Source organism: Mesocricetus auratus, unplaced genomic scaffold (assembly GCF_017639785.1).
Source record: "Mesocricetus auratus isolate SY011 unplaced genomic scaffold, BCM_Maur_2.0 Super-Scaffold_4256, whole genome shotgun sequence".
Taxonomy (NCBI): Eukaryota; Metazoa; Chordata; class Mammalia; order Rodentia; family Cricetidae; genus Mesocricetus; species Mesocricetus auratus.
In genome coordinates this window covers 69908412-69927535 of record NW_024429182.1, presented here as the reverse complement: position 1 = coordinate 69927535, position 19124 = coordinate 69908412, and the positions used below count along the sequence as shown (strand labels likewise).

General features: G+C 43.9%; 1 protein-coding gene across 1 annotated transcript in view; it reads left to right on the top strand.

Annotated features, from left to right (window-relative positions):
* The window catches only part of Plpp4 (phospholipid phosphatase 4), a 133208-nt gene extending 118732 nt beyond the window's left edge, over positions 1-14476 (top strand). The window contains exon 7 of the mRNA XM_040753230.1: positions 13924-14476. Within this exon, the coding sequence (XP_040609164.1) occupies positions 13924-14123 (200 nt within the window). The 3' untranslated portion in view covers positions 14124-14476. The remainder of the gene's footprint in view (positions 1-13923) is intronic.
* Positions 14477-19124: the final 4648 nt, after the last annotated feature.

Below are 19124 nucleotides of genomic sequence, written 5' to 3'. Positions count from 1 at the left end.
CAAAGGCAGTGCCAAAGGTATGTCCAACCCAGGGACCAACTTTACCAATATTCTTAGTAACTACCATGAGGCTAGAGTAAGGCTCTGTCTTAAGGCTGGGGTGAGACTTAACATCTAACACAGCTGTAATGAGGCTTGTTTCTATAACAAGGCTAAGGCAAGGTTCACCTGTATTGCAAGGCTGACCTTCGACTTAACTCTGTCTCAAGGCAACACTTCTATCACAAAGCAGGGGTGAAGACTTGCCTCTATGTTTCAGTCCTAGAATATCCATTAAAACCTAAATCACAGCATTTGAGGGGTTTGTTCCTGGAATGTGACTGACCTTACCATATCTCTGCCAATAAAACTGCTAGTCACAGTTGGCCTGAAAGAGAATCACCACCTGCCATAGTAGACAGGGAGCAGATAGAGATGACAGTCATAGTAGCTGTGACTTCCAGGGACAGCAGGATCTATGGTGTGGCTTCCCAAAATGGCATCCTCAGAGACCACCTTGATCAGCCTCATCTCTATCCACTTAGTCCTGGACTAGTATCAGGGGTAGGATGGAGTCTGATGTGGTTTCTAGGGGCCTGCATGCTGACAAAGGAGCCTGTCCTTTCTGGTCACTTCTGAGAGTCACCAGTAAAGAGTTTCTCCTGCTCCCTCCCAGTTTCTGGTCTAATCCCAGCCCTCCTGCAGCTCATGTCTTGGGAGTCATATACCTGAAATGATATTTTGGAGCTGGAAGGTGCGGGGTACAGGGAAGAGATGCTGAAGCACAGTTAGATGGGGGATGTGTCACCGTCCCGTGTCCTCAGAATGGGGGAGGTTAGGAAAGGACAGCAGAGCTGTAGCTGCAGCCCTCCCTTGGTCTTTATTTTACCACTGAGTTGAGTGAAGTGCTTGGTGTCATGAAACCCACATTACAAGAAGGAAGAAGGGACAAAGTCCCTGGGTCAACAGCAACAGGGGCTTGTCTTCACTGCAGTGCTAGCCCTAGCAGTTTTCCTACAACCTTTGTTGCCTGTGGGGTTAGGGCTTCCCAGAAAGAACAGTGTGGACCGAATGGCCTTGTGTGAATTGTGTCTCCTGTTTCCCGGGGAACTCCAATTTCTTCTTGACCATACAATGATAATATATGAATATTTCACAGAGTAGTATCGTAGACTGAATGCAATAATGAACCCAACTGTCATTGGTAAATGCAAATGCACTATGTAAATCAGTTATCTCTGTTGCCTTGCTCACTGGTACTGAGGAAGGATGTGTAGCATTTCGTAAACAACTGACTTAGTGGCAGATGTGTTTTCCCAACATAATCTGTTTAAAAGCAACTGATACTGAGTTGCCACTCTTATTGGACCATTTTGGATTTGGGAAACAATGAAGGACTTCAAGGGGCTAGAGATGTAGCTCATTGGTGGAATACTTGCCTAACATGTGTGAAATACTGGTTCCATCCCCAGCACTACATAAATTGGGTGTGGTGGTGTACACTTAAGATTGTACTTATGATTCTAGCACTAGGAGGTGGAGACAGGATGACCTGAGGTTCAAGGTATCCTTGACTGTACAGTGACTTCACAATCATCCTGAGATGTATGAGACCCTGTCCCAAATTTTTTTAAAAGTTTCAGAATTGATGAGAATTGATGTTTTCCCCCTTCATCTTTGCATAATGATATTGTACCAACAGCCTAATATGTGAGGTATGCACCTCTTCAGCCATCTCTGATGCTAGCCTGGATTGTTGTCTTCTTTTCTGTAGCTAAGTAGCTGTGAGGAAAGAATGAGAGATTGTGTTTATTCAGTGTTCAGTTGTTTGGGGAGAGATGGAGGTGGCCTCTGAGGTTTGGGACTTGGCAAACACATAGCAGCAAGGCCTTTGATTGCAGTGTAGGTGGATGTTGGAAGAAGGATGCTTGATTGAGACAAATTGCTTGTTTCTCTGTGGTGAACTGAGCTGCCCAGCGACCATGGGTGGGACCATCAATCAAGGTGAAAATCCATGTGGAACCCCGTAGGCATCAGCAAAGCCCAAGTCCTTCTCATTATTAATGTTAGTTAACAGCATTACTATTATGGGATTTTTATGACTCCATTTCAATGTGATTTAAGCATGATACCAAATATGGAAATACAACCAATTACTTCATTACATATTCATATCTAATCAATATCCCATAATCTCGCATGGCTTACTTTTGTTAGTTATGATGTTGTTTTTTTTGTTATTTTGACCTCCCTAGTCCACTCTAAATATGCAAGTCTGCTTTTTTTACTAAATGAGAATGATGGGGGCATAAGCATAGATGGGGTTACATGTGAAATATTTAGTGAAACTTACCCAGAAAGAGAACTGGCTGGATGGATATCAAAACTCTATGTGGTGGATGCCCCCTTTGTCTTTGCACTAAGTTGATTTCCAGGTCCCTTGGATGCCAGAGAGACTTGCAGGTGGTGCCAGTGCAAAGCCCCATGCCTGGCAACAGGGCTCACCTTTGTGTTTAATCATGAACATGAGGCATTTGAACTCTGAAATATGTAGAATCTCCATGCTGGAGAAAATCCACACAGAGGACAGAGCATGCCTGAAGGAAGCTTCTGCCTCTTCTCTCTCTCTTGTGTATTTGTGGATCCTGGCCAAAGAAGAACCATAGCTAGACTTTGTAAGAACATGTACTTTGCTCTGTCCCAGGGTGTGTTAGCAGTCATGCAAGCTCAGACACAGACACATGCATGGCGCGCGCGCGCGCACGCGCACACACACACACACACACACACACACACACACAGAGAGAGAGAGAGAGAGAGAGAGAGAGAGAGAGAGAGAGAGAGAGAGAGAGAGAGAGAGAGAGAGTTCACCAGGTTCACCAGACCTCTCTTAGGTTAGCAGAAGCACTCCGTTGATTTTCTAAATGAAGGGACTTGAAAGGGTTTCTTAGGACTGTGTGGTTGTTCCCACCAGAAACCTACCAGCCCTAGGCTGAACCAAACATGAGCCTGAAGATCTCCTTCTAGGATACTCCATTCCAACTGAATGATGTATCTCCCCTCCATTGGCTACCTGTGTGACATAGCTGAGCTCACAACATTCCATGCTATTTAGGAACCTCAGAGCCCAGATGTCCATGGTAAGCACCATATCTATGATGGTGCTAAGGAGAGTAGGAACAGTCTGAAGCCCCATGGTGCTCCTGTCACCATGCAGAGCCCACCCAACAGGCAGAACTTGGTCCATGGGAGTATTCCTCAGCTGGGCCTTCTGTATCTTTCTGTACTTGGCTGGTCCATTGCCCAGTTTCCTTGGGGAAAGATGTCACTTGTTCCTGGGCTCCATGGACACCTTGCTTCAATTTATTCAGGGAATGCTTCTCTTCTCAGCTTCATATGCTTTCCTTTGGACTTTTATGTTCAAGATGTTTCTAAGCCGGGCGGTGGTGGCGCACGCCTTTAATCCCAGCACTCAGGAGGCAGAGGCAGACGGATCTCTGTGAGTTCCGGACCAAGCCTGGTCTACCGAGCGAGTTCCAGGACAGCCTCCAAAACAATATAGAGAAACCCTGTCTCAAAAACCAAAAAAAAAAAAAAAAAAAAAATATATATATATATATATATATTTCTAGAATCCAATCCCTCTCACCAGCCTAGTCCAAAACTCCTGGTGGTCTTCATCCTTGTCCTTTAAATGCATCCGGCGAGCCTTCAAAATCATGGGTTTTCCCATAAATTCCTCCATCGATGCTCTGTTCCTTCAGCATCAGAACCCATACCCTGCAGTGGTGTGCAAAATCCCATCCTTCAGACCTGCTACTCGTGTGACTTCTTGCTGTTCCTTGCAACGCTCCAGGATTATCTACCACAGGGCCTTTGCACTGGCTTATTCTTGTGCCTGCAATCCTTTCCTCCTTGATGTGGGCATACAATGATGATCCTTTGCCCTCCTCTAGCCTTGTTTCACACATCACATTGGTATACACTAGAAAATATCATTTCACTTACATCACACCCCTCATATCCTCTACCCTGACTCATTTGCTACCTTCTAGCAGCTAATTTAGTGCATACTGACAATTGTCTGTTCCAATTCCCCAGAAAAAGGGAGGAAGGCAGACTTTGTAAACACTGTATATAGACCTTATGTAGATAAACCATTTCTGTGACAATTATGTGAAGGCAGCTATAAATGATATGTAAATGAGCAGATTTGTGTCATTTACTGGTTCCTCCAACATAGGTAGGAATATTTGCATGTGATATGCTATCTTCTGATGGAGTTCACTAGAGTGTCTAAAACAAACATCTAAGCACCAGGTGTTTAGAATGACAGCAGTATATTGTCTTAACAATGTATTTTCTTACTATTCTGGAGGCTGGAAGCCTGTCCTGGAAGCCTGAAGAATGACTTTTCCTTGCCTCTCCCAGTTTCTCATGCCCAAGATGTTCCCTGGCTTGTGGAAGCCGAGTTCCAGACTCTGCTTCTGTCTCCATGACACTCTGTCTGCATCTCTTCACATCGATCTCTCTGCTTTCATCTACCCTAACCACCCTCTTTATAAGGATTCCAGTCATGTTGGGCTAGTATCCAGCCCAATGGCCTCATCGTCTAGAAAGAACCCATTTTCTGCTGCAGATATGGTTTCTTGGTAGAGTGATTACCCATCATACATGGGGCCAGGGTTTTGTCCCCTTTGGTTTAGGGCTATCTTTGGTTCCACAGTGAATTCAAAGCCTTAAGACCCAGTTTCCTAATAAGGTCTCACTGTGTTATAAGTGATTGGGGATTTGACAGAAATTTGAAAGTGATGTAAGTCAGCTCAATAAATATGTGCTAACTAGGTGCATGATTCTGACTAAATTGTCCCTTTGTTTTCTGTTTTGCCTTCTTTTGAGCCAGCCTTGCTGTGAGCTCAGCTTGTAACCCAGGATACCCTCAAACTCAAGATTCTCCTGCCTCAACCTCCTATATCAGAGAATGCAAACATACACATGGCTTAAAACATTCTCCCCTCTCAATAGACACATTCTTTGCATTGGTAACACCCTCAACCAATCTGCATTAAGGCAATGGGGAAAGCTGCCTAGAGACTGAAGGAAATGCTCAACAGTGTGTGAGACGTTGGTTCACTGTAATGTATTAACAGAGAAAGAAAGACAAACAGGAAGTATGTAGGAGTGCAGACGACATAGGACTGTTGCTGTGGGCTTCAAAAGAACGAGACCACTCCACAGTTCTCCCCTTTCACTACCATGCCCATGGCAGGGAGAGGGTTTTATGTTAAAACTAGGTAGCCAGAACATCATGAAATTAGCTTGCTTCATCTTATAGGACAACATTCCAAGCAGTAGCTGAGTAGCTGACACTGTCTGTCTGTGCAAGAAACAATTCCCGCTACAAAGGATGCCAGCTTGCTAGGTCCCCAGTGTCCTTGTGGGACTTTTTGTTGGCCTTCTTGGCTGGCTTCCATCACTCCCTTGGCTTAACTAGAGACTTTGGATCAGAAACTGGTATTTCTGGGATGTGGCAGGTGACACAGACACTCTGAGTTTTTCTGAGCTCATCCAACTGATTTTAATATAATAAGCCACATTTTCTGTAAGCTCTTTCCTTTCAAAAGTAAAAATTTTAAATTTGCATTTTAAATATTCAGCCATGCCTCCTTGTGCCTGTGGGCTCAGTAAGGCAGTATGGCCACCGTGCCTCCAGCCTACAATGTACTAGGTAGGTTGGTGTTATAAAAATTCTTTTCTAAAAACTCAGTCACAAATGCAGGATCTCACTAGACAGAGAAACACTGGAAAGAATAAAAAAGACCAAATAAAACAAAACAAACAAAAACTCAAAAAGATTACATACAATTTTTGAGCTTTCCAGAGTTGAATTTTGCCTAAGCATCTTGAGTCATAAAACCCAAGACATATAAATTCCCAAGTCAAGTGAACTCAATGATGTCGAATGTTGCCATGGTGACAGGAATGAATGTGCTCTTCCTAGGGACCTGCTAACACATATAGGAAGTCCTTGTTCATGTTGTTTTATTGGAGCAGGTGAACATAGCCTGACATGTTGGCTGTGGAAGACCTGGTGAGGTTATTTCCTGCCCTTTGACCTCGTAAAATGAAGATGAGTTTGTGCCCATCTTAAAGGCAAAGATTCATTCTCAGGTTACTGGATTCAAAGTCACAGTTTCTGGTCCCATTAAACCATCTGGTGTTGGTTTCCTCCTTCTGTTTTTATGAAGAAAGACTTCATTGAGCTCTAATTTGGCACGGTAAAGCTCTTCCCTTTGCAGTGCACAGTGCATTGAGCTCTATCTGCATATTCAAAATAGTGCAGCCATCATAAACCTACTACTAGCAGTCACCATCCCCTGCTCCTGGCAACACTGACCGACTTTCTGTCTCTGGGTTTGCCTGTTTTAGGTGCCATGGAATGCATGGCCTTTTGTGGCTGACGATGTTGACAGTTTGGTATATTTTGTACATGATGTTCAGTGTATCTGTTTGCCAAACATTTACAGAATGGAAACTACTGGGCTCTGAGGCAGTGCACATGAGCAAGCTGTTTAGGATTCTAGACACCATCTAGTACGCAGACAGACTTGGAAGTGGGGTGCCAAACAGGATAGGAGGTATGAGGCTGTGAGATGCACAGATGATACCCCAGAGGGAAGTGGGACTCTGGTCCATGCTGAGGGTTCATCAGAGCTGTACAGGAATGTGAGAAATATTCTTCACAGCAACCAGATTGGTGACCTTATATTCTGTAGCCCTTTTATTAGGTGGTCCCACCATCAATTTCTCAGTCTGACAAGCCCCTTTCTTCCTTTCTTGGCAGCTTTATGCATTTCTTTCCTTCTTCCTAGAAAACTGGAGGTGCCCTTTTTACCTCTACTTCCCCTTTTTAATATCTCAGCCTTTAGGTCACACCCTCAGCATAATGCTGTGCTCCAGGTTAGCCCAGGCCATACTGCTGAGCCAGCTCTCAGACACCCACACTTCTCATTCATGGGGCTTGTCACGGCTGCAATTCACTGTTCAGTCATCATTACATCCTATCTGTCTTGTCTTTTGGGGTTATAAACTCTGGGCAGCAGGGTCTCCCAGATATCCAAAGTCCAACTCTACTGCCTAACACCTGATGCACACACAGTAAACAGGTGTGTTTAAGTATTAACACCATGCTAAGTAAGGAAACAGCAGCATTTGGATGCCAGGGACAGGAGACTCATTCATTTCTCAGTTTGAGTCTTTGAGGAGCATGCTACCATTCTTGGGGTGAAGTCGATCCTAAATGGGTTTTCCCAATGAAGACCTGCATGCCCCTTGCCTGGTATCTGTCAACAGGATGTGAGTGTGTGTTGATTAAAACAGCAGTAGCCCACTTGAGCTCTTAATGACAAACTCCCTCCTAAAGAAGGTAATTTCTTGTTCACACTTTGGCAATAAACACAGCCCTGAGTGACTGCTTGAAGGTGACTTGGGTAAGACTCCGTTTTGTCTCTGTTTGCTTCCCACCCCTCTTGCTTTTAATTTGTTCTGTCAAATGGGAAAGGGCTTGGGCTGGCATCACCATTTCCTTTCATGATGCTACATCAATGACGTGTGTGCCTAGAATTGTCAGATACCACAGTCAATGGCCCTCCTCTTGAAATGCTGAGCCACAGAGAAGCCAGGTGGTGTCATTTGTAGACTTATCTCTTCGGTCTGTTTGATAGTCAATGGCTCAAATGCAGGTTAGGTTTTGTGGTTTATTTTAGATGCTCATAAAAATAATACCCTGTGGGACTGTTCCCTGAGCTTGGACAAAATAATAAAATGATGTAATAGTGCAGCTCGAAGACCTTGAACTGGAAAAGGTTGTAACGTGTTTTATGGACTGGTATCCATAGATTACATGAAGAAACTCTTCATTTGAACTGCTGTTTTATTCTGTGATACTAACTGTGCCTTAAAGCCCTGTTCAGGAATTCATAGTATATACTGCTTTACAGATTCTTGGGTGATACATGTCTCCCAGGTTTATTTAAAATTCTATAAAGGGCTGGGGAGATGGCTCAATGGGTAAGGGCACTCTATGTCAAGTCTGAGACCTAAGTTTGTTCTCCAGAACACACATGGTGGGAGGAGAGAAACAACTCATACAAGTTTTCCTCTAACATTCTCTCTCTCTCTCTCTCTCTCTCTCTCTCTCTCTCTCTCTCTCTCTCTCTCTCTCTCTCTCTCACACACACACACACACACACACACACACACACACACACACACACACAATTAATCTTTTGTTAAAAGAATACTGAATTAAAAGTATAATAAAAGGCTATGAAAACATGGCCATCTTCCTGGGGTTATAGTTCTGGACCCTTGGCTTCCTGTGTGTTCACCTTCCTCAACAGTCTTAGTTCTGCTATTAGCAGCAAGATGTTGGCCAAGTGTTGAGGGAGTCAGCAGCCAACAAGACCCATAGCCCTTGTCCCCATAGAGTTCTAAACCTAACACTAACCATCCACAGCTACAAAGTCTGCCATTACTCACCACCAGAATTTTACAGGAGTGGAGAGGGGTTGCTGGCGTGTCCACCTGGGCTTCATTGTACAAGGATAACAAGTTGAAGCAGGGGAGGGAGTAAGAAGGATCCTTTTCTGATCCCAGGATGGAAGCTACATGTATGAAACCAAGAAATAAGCGATATAGACAGAAAGATTGTTAGTGAAGGGGACATGACTGGAGTATGTGACAGAGCCGTGTGAACAGCTGGGATTGACACTGGCCTTTCTTGGTTCTTAGGACCAGTGGCATTCCACTGAGCAGAAGAGAAGTTCCATTTATTTGTACATGAAGGAGAATCACCAGCTGGTGTGTCCAGACTCTAGACTCTGGTCATTAGAGCAGCAGCTAGACATTAGGCTGCATGCCCTTGACACCCATGCTCCATTATGGAAACTTCTAGAATACAAGCACTCTTATTTATGCGTGTTTTTTTTCTATTTTACTACTGTAGATCAATAAGATTTATATGTATTATATTGAAAATTATATTTGGAAGAACTTTAAAGCATATGTTAGAGAAAATTGTGTTTGCCTGTTAGCCTACTGTAAATTTTGACTGTAGCAGTTGTTGGTTCTATGGAGGATATTAACATACAAAATTTTGTGCCCATTAAAAATTCTGATAGGGCCAGGGAGATTGCTCAATAGATTAAAGTATTTTCTGAGAAACTTGATGGCTTTAATCCTCAGATCCCATGTGGTAGAAGGAGAGAACCTACTCCTATAAGTTGTCCTCTGACACACAGTAACTGTGGCATGCATGTGTGTACCTGTACACATGTACATTCATGCACTGAATAAATTTAAAAATGGAAATCTTTTTAAATTATCCTGATAGAGCAAGGTAGAGCCTAGATACTTATAACAAGACCAACAATGACTGGTGTAACGTGTACACCAGGCACCAGGCACCTGGGTCCAGCCGCTATCTCAGCCCTCAAGTAACACACAAGACACTATATTAATTATGAAGCTGTTGGCCATTTGCTATTGTTTCTCATTGGCTAGATCTGACTTAATTATTGACCCATCATTACTAATATATATCTTTATAAGGACTTATCTTTCCAAGATTGCACTCCTGGTGCATCCTTTCCTCCCAGGAGATCACATGGAGACCCTCTCCTCCTGAATATATTTCCCAGAGTCCTCCTCAACTCCTAGTCTCATCTATCTTGCTTCCCTATTGTCCAACAATGCTTTATTTACATATATACAGAAGGACTTCTCCCATCATCTTCTCTTTTCTGTCTAAATAAAAAGAAAGGTTTTAACTTTGACATAGTAAAATATATAACAAGGCAGTTATTAAGAGCTACAAATACAATATTTAGTTCATTAACATTTATCAAAATTTAAAGAAAATATCATCTATCCTATCTTTGTGAGTCTAAAGTCATATATGCAACTTATCTTTTATCATAAGTAAGGAAAACTGTAATTATAACTATCTGTCTTCAACTCCATCAAAGGCCACAGAAGGATAATATATAAACACTAGAATTGACAGATGAGACATCTCACTACCTAGACAGTCAGTCACCTGAAGTTCCTCTGTAATGTTGGGGCATCCATCTTCAGCCCACAGGCCACAGTGTGTCTGGCAGACTTCTTAACAAAGCAGGAAATTTTAAACTGTCTATTTGCATTGGCAGTTTGTCAGTCATTTTTCTGTGTCCTTTAGAACTATCCCATAAAGTTCAGCAGTCACTTTCCTGTGGATCCTGTATGTCCAGTCTATAGTAAAGGCAAAAGCAGTTTCTTGTCCAAATGGCTAATCTTGCCATATTGAAAGCAAACTTAATAATGAATTTCTTCGATGTCCATCTTCCTCTCTGACGTAGATTGGTGCTGCCAGGAGCAGATATTTCTCATTGTCAAGAAAAACCATGAACCATTAATGCCATTTTCTGGTCTTTGAAAGGTTTGAAGAATATCTATCCATCTCAAATATATCTCTGTATATCTAGAAAACCTAACTAACCTAACTATAAGTTTTGACTATTATAGGTGACTATATACAATCTGTATTTAATTATGCATTACATTTTAAAAGATCAATATAAACACAATACCTAAACAAGAGGAGAAATATACATATCCCAAAATTGACCTTAAATTTGTATCAATAAATGAAAATTCATTCCAATACAAAGTATTCATTTCTATATTATAGTCTATTTTTCCCTTTAGAAAGAGATTGACTGTAATCATTACCAATTATAAGCAACCCCATTTAATTGAAAACAAAAATTTATGAGCAATATTTGGGAATTTAGGTGTTGCTCATTCCAAACTGCTTCCTGTTGGTTGGGGACGCTGTCCATACCATGGGGATCATGACAAAACACAGAAACCTGGCCAAGTCCTTGTTTTTTTGTAGTCCATAGGGCTGTATCATCTCAGCTGTTTTAGATGTTGGATCCCCTGGGCCACTGCTTCCAGGGGTATTGGTTCATCAAACCATAGAAGCCTGAAAGGAATCCACAACCTTTCATTTCCTGTGGAAACACAAACAAAAACTTTTTTCCCAAGTAACCTGTCATTGTATTTAAATTTAGAAGTCAAAGCATTTTCAAAATAGATAAGTTGAATTAATTTGTAGCAGTTGTTGCTATTTCCTTAGCAGTTAAACGATTCAAAGATAATACAATAACATGCAGTATCCAGACTCTGTGTATTTTCCATCTTTACCTGGCTTATATTACTGTATATCTTTAACTTTTATTATTTATTTTTCTCTGAGATAGGGTTTCTTTGTGGAAATCTTCCTGCCTCTGGAGGGCTGGGATTAAAGGCGAGTACACCACCACTGCCCAGCCACTCTATTTTTTTAAACCACTTTATTTTGTTTCTTTTTCTCTCCCAAGCCTACACATAATTTTTAAACACACTGTGAACATTTTAGAGATTTTACTTCTGCTGAATCTGAATTTACTGTAAATCTTTATGTTTTTCTGGCCGTGTTTCTGTTATCTGCTAAACAACATTGCTAAAATCAAAACTACGGCTGTTTTAGCTGCTGTTTTTGCAAGATGACGGGCATAAGTTTACCATCAGCACTGGCCACGCAAGTCTCTGCTTGTTTCTAGCAAAACAGAACCCACCCAAGAAAATGCTGCTACCAAGAAGCCATGCTTGTCTCTGTTCTTTTGTTTCTAAAATCCCTTTTTAAGTTTTTGTTAGGTGGAAATTTGTGCCCCAAGTCCAGGCGCCATATGTAATGTGTACTCTTCCTGCCAGCCACCTGAGTCCGGCTGCTGTCTCAGCCACCAAATAACACATGAGATACTATATTAATTTTGAAACTGTTGGCCATTTGCTATTGTTTCTCATTGGCTAGATCTGACTTAATTATTGACCCACCATTACTAATATATATTTTTATAAGGACTTATCTTTCCAAGATTGCACTCCTGATGCATCCTTTCCTTCTGGGAGATCACATGGTGACCCTCTACTCTTGACTACATTTCCCAGAGTCCTCCTCAACTCCTAGTCTCATCTATCTTGCTTCCCGATTGACCAACAGTGCTTTATTTACATATACACAGAAGGACTTTCCCCATCAGACTGGTATCACACACGCAACTACATAAAGAGAGGTTCATTTTCTGGAAAGATACAAGGCTTTGACAATTCAATATGGCCTCACAGGAAGCAAAAGACAAGTAACTTAGCTGAGGTGACTACACAGTGTCTGACTTTCTAAGAAATGTGGAAACAGTTATTCCTTGTTTGACCCAGGGCTGACATAGCCTTCATCCCACAGGCCTGTTGCATTTTGAAGGCTAGGACCTCAGAAAGTCCTGAGGTTATCGAGCCTAGAATGAAGCTATAATGGTTTATACAGCCCCTGGGCCACCATAGACTACAGGTTCAGGGTAATTGTGTTCTAGCCTTCTTTGTCCTAGTCAGGTTTATCTGTCAACTTGACACAGCCTAGAGTCACCTGAAGAGGCCATCTAAAATTAAAGGATTCCCAGATAAGGTTTACCTGTATTCATGTATATTCAGGTAATGTCTTGATTGTTAATTGATGTAGCCCACTCTGGGTGACTCAGTTCCCTAGGCAGGTAATCCTAGGCTGTATAAAAAAGCTTGCCAAGCATAGGTCTTTAACTGAGTCAGCAAAGCAATGTTCCTCCATTGTTTCTGCTTCAAATTCTTTCCAGGACTTCCCTTGATGACAGATTGAAATTATAAGTTGAGATCAACCTTCTCCTCCCCTACATTGGTCATGGAATCTGTCACAGTAATGGAATTAAACTGGAATGCTGGGGAAAATGGAGGTGCTTCCAACTATCTTTAGGAAGTTGGCATGATTTAACAAGATAGTTGCCATGTAGAGAATGACAGTGACTACAACATGAGTTCCTGATTTCTTTTACTGTGGGAGGTCCCCCCTGTGTCAAGGTATTTTGGCATAAATAGTCAATAGAGACAGTTTGGGCATGCATCACACACAGTGAGGGTTGATGGGTAAGCCATCTTCATGGCATCTTTACTGAGTTTCTGACCATTCTATTTGGTTAAGGAGCCTGTGTTTGCCTACAGATGAGCCATCCTGCTTCACCTGCCCTCCACCATTACCCCTCCATCTCAGTGATGCCTGCAGCTCATTGGAGAGATCAAGCTCTTTTTACAGAGCTCTACAGAGTTTGCCAAGTCTCAAGGACTATTAAAGGTTTTATTCACTATATGCCTCTGAGGGTTTATTTCATCCCTGAGAAGCCCCCTTACTGGAAGGCAGAAACCAGAACACCTGCTGGGGTTTTGTGGCTCAGCAGCAAGATTGAAGGACTCCAGCATGACTTCTCTAGAAAAAATAGATGTCAGCTCCTGTGGGTGTTCAGGTCTTAGAGAGATGGCTAGGATTCTTCTTCTACTCTGAAAAATCTGGAAAATCAATCTGCGATCACTCAATGCTAGGGTGTGTAAGTTAAAGGACGGGGCACAGACTCAGGTCCTTGATTTTTAAACAATATTTGTATTCCTGGGGTGGAGCAGGGTGGGGCACATCTGAGTCAGAGAATAACCTTGTGGAGTCTGCTCTCTCCAGCCACCTTTGTGTAAGTTCTGGGAATAGAACTCAGGTCATCAGGCTTCATAAGTGTCTTTCACGCTGAGCCATCTTAGTAGTCTGGGTCCTTGGTTTTTAGCATTCGAGTGCTAGAAAACTATCACAATTTGCAGAGACCCCCATGGTTTTCACCTTCAGCATGTTTTCTTTCCTTTGGTCTTCCAGGAGTGTGAGATGGGGCTTGGGGTGGAGAGACTGAAAACAATCCATCAGCTAGGGCAAGTAGGAAAAGAACTTTCTAGAAATCTGGGCTGGTCGCATGAAGTAAGAATAACTGTTTTTCCCACTTCCTCTCTCCTGCCTAGATTCTTTTGTTGGAGGAGTGATTGGCCTCATCTTTGCCTATATTTGCTACAGACAGCATTATCCTCCTCTGGCCAACACAGCGTGCCACAAGCCCTATGTCAGTCTCCGAGTGCCCACTTCACTGAAGAAGGAGGAGAGGCCGACAGCCGACAGTGCACCCAGCTTGCCTCTGGAGGGGATCACTGAGGGCCCCGTATGACGGGTGTCTAGGGAAGATGGACGCTGAGCCGTGGCTCATTCTTCTACCCTGATGTCATAACACAGTGGAAAGGATTTTCTGTAATGTGATTTTCATCAGTTACTCTAAAGACCCCTCAGCTTCCGTTCTGTGGATGGTGTTCCTGCCACTCTCCATGTCTCCCTTCAACATTTTCAGTTTGTAAGGTTGGGACACCAGGAGCAGTCTCTGAGAGACCCACGTACAAGGAAGAAGGAGGCAAGGGCAGGGTGAGCATGTGTGCTCATCCAGTGATTCCTTTCCCTGAGGTGTTTGCTGTAGCACCCACCCTCCTGTGTCCATGGTGTAAAACATAATAAAGTCTCCACCCAGAAGATGTGGTGCTGGCCATCAGTGTGTCAACAGTCGTTGGGTGCCGTGATGGGTTTCACAGTGAGGCCCAAAGCAGCCTCTTCCCCTGGATCACCGTAAGTTTGGAAGCAAGGGGCTTACGATGTGTGGAGGTTGCCTCACAGGTCCTGGGTGCAAGATTCTTGCCACCTTGCAGTCTAGGTTGGGGAGCCAGTTCTGAATGTAATTCAACCCTTGCAAAGAATTCACAGACTACCTACCGAGTGAGCTGGCTCACTGGTGAGGACATTGGTCCTGTGACTTCCCTTGGGGGAAGAACTGACATTAAGGTGTCTTGCCCCTCTGGGAGCTGCATGTTGCACAGTTCTGTTCTGAGGGGTCTTTGGTGGCAGCATAGTCTGGTTGCAGGCCAGAAGGAAGCATCAGCATGGCAGGCCCTGGGAGAAGGAGCAGGAAAAGGACAGGGAGCTGCTGCCTCTGCGGGGCTCTTCACATTGTCAAATGCAGCCAGTTAACATTCATCTTTCTCAGGCTGAGTACAGTTCCCGGCCAGCTCATTCTTTTCAAAGCTGAGAGCATTCCCCTCACTCCCCTCTGGATTTCCAGATTGCTGGCACTGGATGCCATACAAGGTAATGCGTCTTTGGTGTCTGGAGAATGTCATGTCCTGGCAGGTAATGTAACAGCTTGCACTTTGAGGGACTCGTGGGACTGTCTAAATCATCAGCTTACGGGCTGTGGGTTGAGCAGTCCAGGTAGAGCCATCACCATAACATTTCTGTTACAAGCTTCCTGTGGAGCTCATACCACCTGTTCCCCGTCCCCCAGTGTGGTCCTCTCCAGATGCTGTCCTCACCAGCTGTGGTTCTTTCCAGCTGTGGTCCTCTCCAGGTGTGGTTTTGGCACAGAGCCACGTGATTGCCCAGTGGTGGGGTGAGGCAGGGGAAGACCTGAATGAACTTCCAACCTAGTTCAAAGCTGAGATTACAAAAAAATTACAGCAGCTACGTTCACAAGCAACCTTGAAAGTGAATGTGAGGGCCAGTGAGTAGTGTGTCTTGTGGTACTTGCAGTCAGTCCTGGCAATCTGAATTCGATCCCCAAGACCTATTTGGTTGAAGGAGAGAATCAGCTCCCACAAGTTGTCCTCTGTTCTCCACTCATGATGCATGGAATTCACACACACACACACATGTGCTCACATACACACATACTCATACACAAATGAATAATATGTTTTTAAAACAAAAATGAATATAAAACACTTAGCAATGACATTATGATAGCTCATAAACCCCAATTTTAAATCCAGAGATAAAATTCACATGTAACTTAAAAATTAGTATCTGGATTGAAATGAAAAATTCTAGCATTTGAAAACCAAAGGCAAGAATAAAAATGCGAGAAAAAGTGCTTCTGTTTGAAAACAGAGTCCTTGAGCTTATTTGATTCTAGCTTTAACCTGGCTCTGCAATAGCAGTCAGAAAGAAGAGAAAATTACACTTCAGTGGATGACTACTTAAAATTCTGGACCATGAGGTATCCATTTATATAAATACTTAACATTTAAAGATAAATGGCCAGAAGGGCTCTGTAAAGCAACAACAGAATATTGCTAATGCTGATAATTAAACTGAGGGCCTTAAAATAGGACATGTAAAATCTTTGATTAGAATGTAATTAAAATTGCAAAGGACGTAGTAGCATGAAGCATGCAGCCAGATCCTTAGGAGCGGTAATTAATGGCCTAAGTTGGCTCACAAAAGGCTGGCACTTTTTGTAGGTCCATACGTTGAATTTCACACTCTATTAATGTGAAGTATCTGTAGCATCATGATGTACACATAAGGTGGCTGTGGAGAGGCTGTGCCTTGGGCCCTAGTCTGTTCTGAATATGAGGGGTGACTAGACTAGCTCAGTCCTGGCTGGAGTGGGGAATCAGGGAGTGAGTCAGGGCTCACCCTGGAAGCTGTGAACCATCAGACTCCCTTCTCCACTAGGTAACCTGCGCAGAGCGCATACTAGAGGCTGCATTCCCAGGTAAGGCATCATGAGAGGCTGGCGAAGGAACACAGTGAATGAGGTGGCCCAGAGATGTCAGGAGCCACAGGGACTGGAGCCAGCAAGCACACTCCTGGTGAATCCGTGCTCTGGCACTATAGCCCCAGGGTGACTTTGCCAGACAAGAAGTCAGGCCTGGTGTGGCCAGAAAGAAGAGGCCGTCTAGATTTTAAACAACCCTGGAGGGATGGTGGGAGACGAAATTCAGCACAGCAAGTGCCTGCGGAGATGTGTCAGGGTACCAAGGATGGCTACAGATCAGAAATACATTTCTTTAGTGACTGACATTAAATAGGTCTGCAAGTGAAATTGTCCTTCCTCTAAGGCAGTGGTTCTCACCCTCCTGATGCTTCAATCCTTTAATACAATTTCATGTCGTGGTGACCCCAACCACAAAATTATTTCATTGCTGCTTCATAACTGTAATTTTGCTACTCTTGTGGATTGTAATGTAAATATCTGTGTTTTCTGATGGTCTTAGCTGACCCCTGTGAAAGGGTCCTTTGACCACAAAGAGTCTTGACCCATAGGTTGAGAACCCCTGTTCTTAGGGTCTAAACGGTATGGCAACTGCTTTAATTTAAAACTAGCACGACAGACAAAACATGAAATTCAAGCTGCTTTCCTCCCACTTCCAACCTCACCCGTTTGCTAGGTATTTGTTTCTGATACCCTGTACACTGCTGTGTGTCTGTGACGTCAGTGTCTATCTCTCTGTAAGTGACCATCCCTGTCAATGTCTATGCGGGTGTGCCTCTGTCTTCCTGTTTTGTCATGCTGCTGGGTGGCTGAGTTTGACAGGCTGCTCTGGAACTTCATCAGCCTCCCTGACACTGAGCACCCAGCTCTTTTGTGGATCAAAGAGAGTTGGGAGAGAGAAATGCCCCTTGAAGTACATGGATGCAGTCTCATTATCCCGGCATGGAAGGAAGGAACCTCTCAGTAAGAAAGACCTTTGAAACCCCTATAACTCTTTTTTTACACTCATGCCTTTTACTCCTTGGATAACTCAAAGATGGGAAAGTAATTCTGAACACTCATTAGTGGATGTGTGGAGAGCAGGAGAATTTGTCGGGATTTCGCTTGGGTTCCCTTAGCTGCTGAGGGAAGATCAAAGTTCTGTTAGGGAACGCTTTGCTGTCCCCACTCTCTAGGCCGCTCCCACCCCAGGTCCTGAGCTGCTCAGCTCTAGCTGGGCCAGGATGTGACCAGCAGGTGAGCTGAGGTCATGGAAAGGATGCTGCTGAATGTGTCAGCTCCCTTTCTTGTGGCTGTGATAAAATACCCCGACAAACACAACTTAAGAGAGAAAGGGAGTATTTGGCTCACAAGTCCAGATTCCATCATCGCATGGGGAACTCAAGGCAGCCGAGATGTGAAGCAGCTTAACACATTACAACCATAGTCAAGAGCAGAGAGCACTGATGAATGCATGTGCACCGGTGCTCAGCTCCCTTTACCCACCCTTACACCGTTTAGAATTCTCAGCTAGGTAATGGTGCTGCCCACAGTGGGTGTATCTTCCCACCTCAACCAACAAAATCAAGATAATTCTTTATACAAGTCAACACTGTCTGGACAATTTCTTATTGAGATCCTCTTCCTTGGGTGAGTCTAGATTACATCAAGTTGGCAATTGGAGTGTGAACCTAACTTGTGTGCCACAGTGGGAGGAGTGGAAATGTGTGCAAGCCTAGGCTGTGTGCCACAGCAGGAGGGAAGAGTGGAAATGACACTCAGCACAGACAGGTTTTAGGGCTCACCTTCAGACCTTCCAGTGCTTTTGAGTTAGCCCTGGGTAGTGGACCCATAATGGCTGTCACACTGGGCAAGTGTCATCTGCCTACCTCACTCACAGGGTGGCTGCAGGATTCATAGGGAACAGACAGTAAGTATGAAAGCTCTGGATCTGATCTCTTGTCGTAATGGGAAGACTTCATGTTCTCACGTTGTTTTTTTATTGCACTTTTATATTTGGGGTGTATGTGTGTGTGTGTGTGTGTGTGTGTGTGTGTGTGTGTGTGTGTGTGCTCCATCACGCATGTAAAAGTCAGAGTCTGTTCTTTCCTTCCATCATGTGGGTCCTAGGGCTCCATCTCAGGTCCTCTGGACTGATAAGGGTCTCCATATCTGCATTGGGAAGCAGCCTAGCCTTTGAATCCAGCTATGAGAAGAAAAAACCTCTTTTACAATTTCTCCACAATCATGGAGCGACTCTCCCTCCTCTTCAGGCAAGTATGTGGCCAGCTTTAGGGCCAGTAACATAACTGTCAGCTTCTTGGATGAGGGGGGAGTCTGGCATTTCCCTTAGTGGCAGTGGGAAGGATGGGACAGGTGGTCTTGTGACTGCCTTGGCACCATGTGGCACTGGCAATCCAGTAGGGAGGGAGCATCACAGGCAAGATTTCATCCTCCAGGGAGGCTGATGTGGCGCTTCCTTGGTGTCTTCAGGCCTCACAGTCTTTGCAGGACTGTGTGAGTCTAACACTGGGACTGTGCAAAGCCTATGGTGAGAAGAGTTCCCTGCCCAGGAGCTGGGGGACTTTCTATGTGCCTGACCATGTGTGGTGCATAGAGTGGGGTGGAGACCAGCTTCTCCATGGCCAGCCA